The sequence below is a fragment of the Diplotaxodon limnothrissa genome, linkage group LG18 (assembly GCF_057381915.1).
Source record: "Diplotaxodon limnothrissa isolate DT_005_m linkage group LG18, D_limnothrissa_male_GT1.1, whole genome shotgun sequence".
NCBI lineage: Eukaryota > Metazoa > Chordata > Actinopteri > Cichliformes > Cichlidae > Diplotaxodon > Diplotaxodon limnothrissa.
This window is the reverse complement of record NC_140613.1, coordinates 23,314,256-23,325,493: the sequence shown is the minus strand read 5'-3', so window position 1 is coordinate 23,325,493 and position 11,238 is coordinate 23,314,256. Positions and strand designations below refer to the sequence as shown.

The 11,238-nt window shown below is 42.0% G+C and overlaps 2 protein-coding genes across 2 annotated transcripts; one reads left to right on the top strand and one right to left on the bottom strand.

Moving 5' to 3' along the window:
* Nucleotides 1-1,136: 1,136 nt before the first annotated feature.
* On the bottom strand, nucleotides 1,137-6,469 carry LOC146613627 (mitochondrial import inner membrane translocase subunit TIM44-like). Its single transcript, XM_085378040.1, has 13 exons — nucleotides 6,435-6,469; nucleotides 5,363-5,467; nucleotides 4,912-5,076; nucleotides 4,714-4,794; nucleotides 4,381-4,530; nucleotides 3,817-3,950; nucleotides 3,634-3,719; nucleotides 3,329-3,421; nucleotides 2,907-3,031; nucleotides 2,293-2,343; nucleotides 1,993-2,082; nucleotides 1,759-1,869; nucleotides 1,137-1,431 (listed from the first exon to the last, which is right to left on the bottom strand). The coding sequence occupies exons 1-13, from the start codon at nucleotides 6,462-6,464 to the stop codon at nucleotides 1,312-1,314; spliced, it is 1,341 nt and encodes a 446-aa protein (XP_085234166.1). The 5' UTR covers nucleotides 6,465-6,469; the 3' UTR covers nucleotides 1,137-1,311.
* Nucleotides 6,470-7,371: 902 nt separating this feature from the next.
* Nucleotides 7,372-11,238, top strand: LOC146613626 (ras-related protein Rab-11B-like). The gene is made up of 5 exons (XM_085378181.1): nucleotides 7,372-7,548; nucleotides 9,579-9,774; nucleotides 9,878-10,071; nucleotides 10,146-10,226; nucleotides 10,559-11,238. The coding sequence occupies exons 1-5, from the start codon at nucleotides 7,509-7,511 to the stop codon at nucleotides 10,702-10,704; spliced, it is 657 nt and encodes a 218-aa protein (XP_085234307.1). The 5' UTR covers nucleotides 7,372-7,508; the 3' UTR covers nucleotides 10,705-11,238.

The following is an 11,238-nucleotide window of genomic DNA, read 5'->3' as shown; positions in this document are numbered from 1 at the left end:
CATCAAAGCTGCCTCAATGACTGGAAAAAGTAAGGTGGTCCCATTTCGGCTCACAAGCATGACGACGTTGAATATAAGCTTACACTAATAAGTAGATACGAGTCCCACTGGGAGCTTTATCTCCTCGATTTCTCAATTTGATTTCAAGTCCCAGTAAACTGTAGACTTGTCTCGGCATGACAGGGTGGACGTCGTATGTTTTTATCCTTGTTTTACTTTTTCATTTCACCATTACTCTTATGTAAAAACCAGCAGGAGCAAAGCAGAAACCAACAAAGTGAGCACTGAAGGATCTGAAAATTTAGTTTAAATTTTCTGGTCGTCAGTAGCCCTTCAAACACTGACACTGAAGAACATTAAAGCCCTTGCAGCTCTCATCCGTTCTTTCAAGGTGACTTTGAAAATTCATATTTTAATATTAGGCCCTAAAAAAACAAACAAACAAAAAAAAAAAACATTCTTTAAAGGCTGGTTTGCTTTGACTGAGAAAAAAATACTCTCTCTGTCAAACTCAGCTCAGTTGGTCGCTGCTTGTTCAATGCTGTTGATGCTACACAGGAGGCAGCTGTGGTTCATCTGCTGCAAAAACTGAAGCATATTTTTATGCTTTTAACATGCACTACAGTACCCATAATGCACTAGTCTCAACATTGTGCCCAAATCCATTCACCGAGGGCACAAAAGTAAAACTGAAGCTGCTCTATTAAAGTGTCTCCTGTGCACAGATGATTCAAAGGTCCCCACCACAGTCAACAATTTCATCTTCCAGCTCCATTATTTAACCGGGATCAATGTAATTTAGGTATAAAACATCCCCCTAAAGACCAACAGATATCACAGACTGCATGTCCATTTTCCTCCACTGTCATAACAGGATTATTTACAATCTGCCCACCAGCCGTCCAGTATTGATGAGCTATGCAGCTTAGATGAAACAATGCAGGCTCCTGGTGAAGATGCAGGTCCATCCACGCTGAAATTAATTAGTTATGCTGTATATATATACTCCAGGCAATCCAAAACACTGAGCGTACCAGTACAGAAGACTGCACAGACAAACTTAACTGAATGTGTCATAAACTATCTCCAAAGCTAATTGGATCTACATGTCAGAGGGTGGTCAAATATGCACGCTTGCACATAAATCCTCTGGGTACAAATGGGGAAATGGTACTCTCTCACACAGCAGCAGGGTTTCCCTCTTCTCTCTTTGTTCAACTTAATGTATAAAGGATGTGCAGCTATTCCAGGTATGTGTTTGTATCTCAGTTTGTGTCCCCCAGATGAGCCACTGTACTCCTGCTCCTCCTCTTAGAGGACCTGCTCTGTGCTGGAGGCAGAGATGTCCAGGAGCCTCCAGGCAGCACTGGGGTTCAGCTCCTCTTGGTCCCGACACAACGCCCACACATACATCATCCTCATCACCTTCTCCTGTTGAGGGAGGAGAAGAGAAGAAACAGTGAATTTCAAAGAGTTTTGCAGACTTCAAACTTTAAATGTAGCGAGTTAATAAATGATCTGGCTTATGATGATATATTTGAGGCCTCTAACATTGCTAACAGTTGAAATCCGATGATATCAGACAAGTTAATATTGCTGCATCAAACCCATAAATTTGAAAGACATTAAAAAAAATGGGCCTCTGTTATAGACCACTGATCTGATTTCAGCCTTTTAGTGTTGTTTACTTCCTTGAGGAAGCTTTGATGGTATCCATTGGATTCCCTATTCTAGCACAGTGATCGTGAGTTGACTGACCGGATCTCCTTCCACAATATCTCCTTTGGGGCTGCGAATCACCATGACAACCTGAGCCTGGAAGGTGATGATCAGCACAGGGCCCTGATCCATCATCTTACCCATCGCCAGCTGAAACACAGGGTTACAAAATGAACAGACAAATGAAAGGAGAAAGGGAAAAGCAGAAAACAGGGAAAGAGCTTTGTAATACAAGCTGCATGATGGTTACCGAGCATCAGGGAGAGCACTTACATCTAAGTTATCGATGTCGAGTACTTTAGACTGGAAGAGAAGCCCCAGAGCTCGGGCCTGCTGGATGGGGTGGGCAAGCTGACTGTAGGTCTGAGTACAAATACACGTAACACACATCTAGCATTAAAACATGCTTCCCACATACTGTATGCCAGCTAAAATGCAATTACTAAAAAGTAGGATTGTGTCTTTTTGTAGACATCACAACGTAATAAGCTCTTCTTCTTCACATGTGTCCCCTGTATTATGTCAACACCTGTAGAAACTGCTTTTGTTACCAAGTGGTGTTTAATAACTCACAGCTTCATAGCACCAGTCCTTTAATACCTCCAGCTCGCCACGGATGATCGCCTGCAGAAAGGACAAAGATACCGAATTATAGCTTTAAAAACATAAACAAATCTCACAGGTATTCTTGTGACTTTTAGACAGGATGCTCAAATTATTTTAGCAAATCCCACATCTCATATTTAACCGAGCACAGTAAACTTTAGTGAATTCATTCAAAATCAGAACACGTTGAGATCATTTTCTGCTACTCTAAACCAAGACTTCAACTACACTCAGTGCTCTCCTCCTGATATAATCATAAACAGCATTTTATTTCATTTTATCTGTTTTACATAACAAGCATGCACGACTTACAGAACTGTATCATAAGCTCTTGGATCCCCTCAGTTATCTGAATGATGTATTTAGCTGCTGAACTTGGTTTAAACTCAGTAATCTAACAGCTGAACTCAAACAGAGGACAGGAAATTCATTACTGGATCTGATCCAAACTAGAGTGAAAACTCAGGCTAAATGAACCAAGACTTTCATCAAGTCTCTTCCTAACCTCCACAGAGAAAAGCATTAACGGAAACAGCGAGAGTGAAGACAGACACAGACAGAGGCTGGAGGAACCCGTTTACCTCCAGTATGTTGGGGATGATGTCTTTCTCACACTGTTTGAGGAAAGAATCTTTGTCAAAGCTGGGGTCTGCCTTCAGGATCTCTGTCAGCACCTCGGACATTTCCGTCTTAGAGAAGAGACCACCTAGGAAACAAAGGCTAAAATCAGAAGCAGCAACAACACTCAGTACCACAAATTAAATGTGTAACGTCGAAGCTGGTGAACATCATCAAATATCTAGAAGATCTGTCAGTACCATGGAGCACGTAGTTAATAGTATTCCTGACTAATCAGAAGATTAATAGGTTTTGGGATAAAAAATGATTTTTTTTTTTTTAAATAAGAAGAACAAGATTTGAGGTCTGGCGAGAACAATCAGATAAAAGGCTTTAACAGAGAAAAGGAACTCCAAATTCAGGATTGAATGTGGTGGAGCATTACCTAGGAAGTCAGTGACTCTGTCAGTTAGAGCTCTGGATGCTCTGATGAGGGCATTGTCACTTTCATCATATTTCATCTTCATCTCGAAGATTCCTGAATGAAACAAAAATGGAGGTTGAACAGGTTAGACATGTCTCCACTGATTACGGCAGGTACATTCTGCACCTGTGCAAACAGCTCATGACTGCACTTCATTATTAGCTGATCATTGAATCTACAGTAAACATTCTACTGCCCCCTGCTGCCATAAAGAGAAATTACATATAAAGATATCACACAAAGCAGGAAAAACCAGACGTTCTTACTGTTAAAAACTACGTTGTTGTCCTTGAAGTCCTTCCACTGCTGGGACCACTTTGAATCCTTGTGAAGAACGACACCCATGGCCTCTCTGAGATTTAAAAATGGAGATAATTCGCCGCATCAGAGAGGTGGGTGTACAACAGCTTGTGTCATTGGACTGGTTTTGAGATCTAACATTTACTCACTCGTTGGCCTCGAACACTCTGGTGTCGTCATCTGCACTTTTAGATGAGAAATCGCTCCTCTTCCTCAGCTGAGAAGGAGCCCTGTAAGGGCCGGCGTCACCAACATCTATCTCCTTCTTCATGGACTCTACACCCTGCAGAGAGTTCGCACTTTTTAATTATAAACATAATCAGAGTCTAAACCAAAATTTTAATGACATCCAAAAGTAAATTCAAAGTTTAAGCTGCTTCTAAAGAAACAGTTTCTTAAGAAAGCAGTAACAAAAAGCAGCTGAGGAAGGCTTTTGTAAACATTTTATAGCCCAGAACGTAACAACTATTTGCCAAATATGACCTGAATTAACCAACAACTGACTGGTGTCTGAAATCTGCCCTTATGTTCCTGTGAAGAAAGATGTGTTAACGACTAAATGCTAATTTCCAAAATCTTCCATTTTCTCCCCTGCTGTAGTCAAAACATCAATAAAGTCTGGCAGACACCTGGATACCAACGACAACGTACAAAAGATGAAGATGAGAGGCATTAATTTGGACATCTATAGACGTCTCGTTTCGTTTTCTGACCTGTGAGATGGCCTTGAACGCGTTGGTCCGGCCCAGTTTTTCTCCTCCCTTGGATAAAGACTCAGCAGAGCCTCTGGCTGTCTTGGTGGCCTCCTCCACACCTTCCTTGATCTTCTTCCCGATGTCACTACGACTCACTTCCTCGAGACTCTTTGATCCAAATGGCACGCAAGCACACAGCAGGTTTCATTTTATTAATGATTTCCACGTAATGTTTTTTTTAATTGGAAAGCATTCTTAACAACATTACAACTTAATGTGAACTCTTACTGTGCGATTCCAAATTAAATTATTATATTTTCATGTTGGGGCTGTCAATCAGGTTGGCCTTACCTCCTTAACGGTCTCTGATAGAGAGCCCAAGGTCTTCTTAAACACCTCTGATGTCTTCACTGTCTCTGCCTCTATTGATTTCTGATCAGAAATTTTTTAAAAACAACATTAAAATTCTAGAAAACTAATTAAATATAATAAGCTTGATGTTTATCTTTATATATATATAATATAAATCAAACCAGCTAATGTTCTTACATATTTTCTGCGGGCCTGCTGAAGGGCGTCGGACTCCTCGAGCCTTTTGGCCTCTTCTCTGAACTTCTTTATGTTTTCCTTCATCTCCTGATTCTTACTGAACTCCTGACGAAGGTTATCAACAAACTCTCCCAGAAAACCTTTCCGTCCTGAGGCATATCGCACCTGATAACAAACACAGAGAAGGACTTTAGCTGGACAAACACGTGCACCAATAGAGTGAACAGATTAAGCACATGCTGCGACTGGAACAATGAAAAAAGAGAAGAAAAAAAAATACAGAACCTATGCATTGCTTTTCATAAAACCTTAAACTAAAAAAGGGCATAAAGATAAGTAATCCCAGCACTTTAAGTTAAAAGAACTGTTTAAATTAACGGGCACAACTCTACATTAGCAGTGATTTAATAAATGAGTATCTTGAGGGTGAATGGGAGGTGTTGTTGGGTACCTGCACAGCTGCACCTGGGCTCCTCTGCAACCTGTAATGATCTCCCCTCCACACTGAGGAGACCAGAGTCCGGGAGCTGAGAGCCAAGGCATTTCTGCCAATCAGCTGCAACAGACAGGCAGAATCAGTCAGTCATAGTTAGCTGGGAGGTAAACCGGCACATAATACCATACTTCTAAAATATATCCCTTCATTTGATGAAGCTCTAACATGTTCCATGAGTGTGCTTAAAACCTGGTGACTGTGACTAATGCAGCACATCATCATCCTGTCAATAAATAAATGTCTTCTGCCCTAAGTGGGATATTTTCATCCTGACCAGGACAAATTCAAAATTCATGATCCAGTCTTAATAGATTTCCCCTCTAATTGCTAATATCTGTCCTTTATTTGATAACTTATTTTGATGGTTGTACATTTAAACATGAGAAATTTGGTGAAACATGCTGTGGCAGCAATGATCTGTTTTGGTGCGTTTAATCCTCTGCTTATAACAATGGCATACACACGGTATTACAATTTTCGACCCTTTCTAAAAACGACGAACGCACCATATTCGCTGTCTGTGTAAAATGAAGCGTGATCAAGTTATTTATATTGAAAGGATGGTTCGGTTATTTGTCAGGAGACAGAAGCTAAAACAAGTGGTCACCGCTGCTCTAATTAAAACTGTAACAGCTTTCGTGGTTTTATAGCAGCGAGGTCACTGATCATATTTGCTCTAGTACCTGACTGCATGCAGGCTTCTAAAAGTCGCATTTTAAATGAAATGTGCCACTCAAGCACAGACACACAGAGTCAAAACCCGAGTCAATACAATGCTATGATTTTAAGACCCCAGGAATTAAATAACATTAGTAAACCTCTGCCGTGCCTCTGATGAAACAAGGCCCTTTCTAACGGACATCTCGCGTTCAAGTTGCGTAAAACACACCAGAGTGCACACACTCTAAAGCGCGTTCACGTCACGGGCATAAAGAGACTGATGGCGAAGCCTTGCGAGTTTATTCCCTTAACCAGAGAGCGGGCCCGAGGCTCGGCGACTGCAACGAAGGACATGAATCTCACTAACCTCGTAGTACCGACATACGGAGGCTGCCATCTTGATCTTGAAATGCGCGGAGAAGCACGTGCGTTCCTGCTGCGGCAGCTGACGCTGTGCTCGACCAATTGGAGCAGAGTTGGTGGGCGGGGCGGGGCCAAGTGTCAGAAGGACATTAAAGGGAAAGCCACTCAAAAAAAAATACCCCCCCCCCCCCCCCCCCCCAAACTATTAATTATGTTTTTAGAGGAAAATCTAATAATTTGTGTTTTTAAAGACACATTTTACTGGTAGTTAAAACTAAAAATATTTGCCACGGACTCATAGGGTCTAAATGGGTTTAATGCGAAAGCACACCAATGTATGCGACGTGTAATCACCACTGAAGAATATGTGCAGATGTCTACAAAAATATCTAAAGACACAGAACATAACAATAATAAACAATTACATAAAATAAACATTTTATTTAAAAAATACACATCTTATCACATTTCTCTTTTATGCAAATGAGATATCATATTATCTACAATATCTATTTTTATCTACATTGGCTTTTAGGTAATTTTATGTAAATGCACAGTCCCCATTTTCTCACTTTTTTCTCTCTCTATGCAGCATAACGTTTTCTAAAATTTAGCTTTCGAATCTCCTAAAACGTTTCAGTAGCCAGTAATGTATTGTTGGCCTTAATTATATTATTGTGTGCTGTGAATAGTACCCCTGTTTTGCACACACACTCTCACACGCGCCACATAATGTTAGCATAATGTCTAAAGATAATTTAACGTGCCTTGACCTTGTTATTCATTCAGAATTAAACACTCCTCTGAATGTGGGGACCAGATGAATGGTAGATATCTGCTGGCATACCAGTAAAGCTCGCCCCCCGGAGGAAACTATGCGAACTGCAGGGACTCCTCCCCTCCCTCTGCAGAGTTGGGAGCTCTCCCCTTCTGCGGTCAGCTCGCCTTGACAGCCAACACTGGCGCAGAGTCTGAGTACAAACCTTTACCATATTTTTCTGGCATATAGCGAAAATTCATACCCATACTTTCCACACATCCTCTTCCGGAGACAAGCGCTGCAGCGGCCTCGTCTAGAATGGGGAACCGAGACGATGAATACGATTTCTTGTTCAAAGGTAAAAAAGAAAAAGAAAGAAAAGAAAGAAAAGAAAAAGAAAAGAAAGAAAAAAAAAGATGACTGCATTCCCCTTTACACAGGCTCGCATCGACTAAGCAGAGCTTTATGAATGCTTTATGTCTTACTGTGTCTGTGCTGTGAGCAGCTGTGTGCATTTTTTTTTAAAGGAAACGGAGTTTTTTCTGGGAAACTGCCCGGATGATAGTCGGTTCGTGTTATTACAATATAATGCTGTCATTGTGACATTACGGCGCCCGCAGTTATATTTATAGGTAAAGGACGCAACACCCTGCGCGTGCTCAGCTTTTTAAAAATATACAAATAACCGAGCATAGCATGATTGCACGTTGGAGAATTTCCACCTTTATTGGATCATATTTAATTTTTTTCTCAATCCTGTTCATGAGGCTGATTGAAGGCCTTAGCCTCTACCTCTTACTGATCAATACGCTTCATCGCCAGATCAGGATGGTCCTCAGACAGTCTTATTGACACTGTAAATGCAGCAGCTTAATGTCTTTTGTTGTCATGTCAGGCAGTGGGCCTGGTGGATTGTCTGAAGCGGTACCAGACTCCAGACTCGGGTCAGTGTTTATCTTCTCAGATGGATCCAGAATGCCTTCCTTTGATCGTGATATCAGCTCCTGTGGCACATTAACATCCCAGGCCTGTATAAGCCAAAAGGCCATTTAGATGTAACAAAGTATCCTCTGTGGGATGAATAGGGCATCTGCCGGAGGCGAGGGCTCTCTCTCTCCCTCTCTCTCTCTATGCTCCAACCATCTTCTGTGTACACGGCCGAAACAGGAAGGGCAAGGCGGCCTTAAACTGTCGATTCAGGTTTTGATGAAGCCTGTTATCAGCTTCCTGCAGCCCGGAGCAGCGTGATGTCGTCAGGGACAAAGTTCGGCTCTTTTTTCCGTTTGTCGAAGGACAGGGGAATAAACCGAGTAAAGCCTGGTTACCTCAGTGCTCTCAGCGGTTTGTTTCATATCACAGCCCTGACTGTGTTTTACCCCGACTAACCTCTGGATTGGTGAAATGTCACAATCATTTCAAATGTGTGATAATGAGCAGTTTATTTTGTTTATCACATGTTTAGTATTTTCATCAGTGTAAAAAAAGGCTGATAGTATTGTTTCGTTTCCTGGTGGTTTTATATAGAATGTTCACACATCACAACATCATTGTTTACAGTGGACCTCCCCTCAGGAAGTACAAGACCTGCATTCTTTTGTGTGGATGATTTTTTTTTTTGTCTGTACACAAGCTTTGCAGTTGTTTTGTTGCTACATGTGGCAGAGAACCCAATCATATTACATAGGCTCTAAAAAAAGAGTTACATAGAACTGCTGCACACTGCACCCTGGTACATTTATGTTTCCATCTGACCTTCATCAGGTATATGAAGGCCCAAAAATGCTATTTTCGTGTTTAAATGTGTGATGAAGATAAATGAAACCGACACATTTTTAAACACTATTGAGTTATAACACACTAGCATCTTGACTTTAGCGTTTTATTCTGTCATTTCTTTCATTATTCAGAAAGGATTTTTGGCCTTACAAAAATAGAAAGCCCCAGGCTTCCACTGACACCATGATTTAGAGTCATTGCCTTATATCCATCCATCTTCTTCCACTTATCCACTTCAGGGTCACGGTGGAGCTGGAGCCTATCCCAGCTATCATAGTGTGAGAGGGAGGGTTCACCCTGGAGAGGTTGCCAATCTGTCACAGGGCCTAACACACAGAGACAGACAGCTATTCACACTCATACCTACAGAATCAGAATTAACCTCTTTGGACTATGAGAGGAAGCCAGAGTACCCAGAGAGAACTCAGACAAAGGACAACATTAAACTTGGATTTGAACCCAGGACCTTGTTTTGAGGCAAAAGTGCTAACCACCACATCGCTGTGCTGCCCATTGCTTTGTAACATTTCCTGGATTTGAGAACACAGGGCCTATCCGCTGCCTCTCCCATCCCACACTAATACAATCATCTTCTCTTTTTTCTCTTCACAGTTGTGTTAATTGGAGACTCGGGTGTGGGGAAGAGCAACCTGCTCTCTCGATTCACACGAAATGAGTTCAACCTCGAGAGCAAGAGCACCATTGGGGTGGAGTTCGCCACGCGCAGCATCCAGGTGGACGGCAAGACGATAAAGGCTCAGATCTGGGATACAGCAGGACAGGAGCGCTACAGGGCCATCACCTCAGCGTGAGTCCGATGTAGCGTTGTGCACATGCATCTGCACGTCGCCTCTGCATTGCAATCAACGAAGGGAATTCACTCTTAACATCCATGTTGGGTACTGTTACAGCTACTACAGAGGAGCGGTGGGAGCGCTGCTAGTGTATGACATAGCCAAACACCTGACATATGAAAATGTGGAACGCTGGCTGAAGGAGCTGCGAGACCACGCCGACAACAACATCGTCATCATGCTGGTTGGCAACAAGAGTGATCTGCGCCACCTCAGAGCCGTGCCCACAGACGAAGCCCGCGCTTTTGCAGGTACTGCTGCAGAAAGGTTATTGGTACAGTGATGTTTCACTCTTACTAAATCTGTTTTCTTTCCCATTCCCCAGAAAAGAACAATCTGTCTTTCATAGAAACTTCAGCCTTGGACTCAACAAATGTTGAAGAAGCCTTCAAAAATATCCTTACAGGTAGGTGTGCTTGTGAATGGAGGTTGAATGCCAGAGCTCCACACGTCACTAGAATATTAAAAAAAGATCAAATCACACACACAATGAGGCATGAAACCTTTGGTTGATATGCAGTAGATTCAGAGAGGATAGTTTGTTTTGGTAGCTTAACTTTTTTATTCTTTATAAAGTTTTTTTTTTTTTTATAATAAACTGTATTAGTCGGGTACCGAGTGAGGAGCTGTAAAACTACCACCTCACATCCCACATTAGTGGTTCTAAAGGTAAATTATGCAAGCTTTTAGACTGAGAGAGAAAGCTGATGTTTTCCATTTCATCTTTTCAAAAAACAGAAATTTACCGCATCGTATCGCAGAAGCAGATTGCCGAGCGGTCTGCCCATGACGAGTCCCCGGGAAACAACGTGGTGGACATCAGCGTGCCGCCGACCACAGATGGCCAGAGAGGAAGCAAACTGCAGTGCTGTCAGAACCTGTAACCCATTGCAACGGTCCCCTCCTTACCTGGGTCAGTTATTAATTGAAATCGACAGTGTTGACATGCTTCCATCTGCTCGGGATGCAACGTTGTCTGAATCTGCACTTTTTAGAAATCAGTGGAAGCAGTTCCTTTATGCCACTAACGATCAATCTCAGAGAGAAGTGTTTGAATTGATTTCAAGTTGTAATCTGACCCAGGAACAGTCTGCTACATTCAAGTGCAAAAACAGGACTGAAGGTACCACCTAAGCAGCTGCCACAGTTAACCCCGACGGCGTAGCAGAATAGCCTTTCCTGACACCTTATAAGCCTAGTCATCTGCCTGTTTGACAGTTAATGCAACACACTTGGAGGTCTGGGTTTCCAATCCTGTTTGATCTGTATCAGCAGTCCTGTTTTTGGGCTTCTCTCCTCCTCCTTCAGTCATCTCAAAAGTGGTTGTGACGCTGCTGGCGCTTATTTCATTTGTGTAAAATATATTCTTTTTCTGTTTTGATTTTGATAGCTTGTCTGCTCACACACATTATATTAAT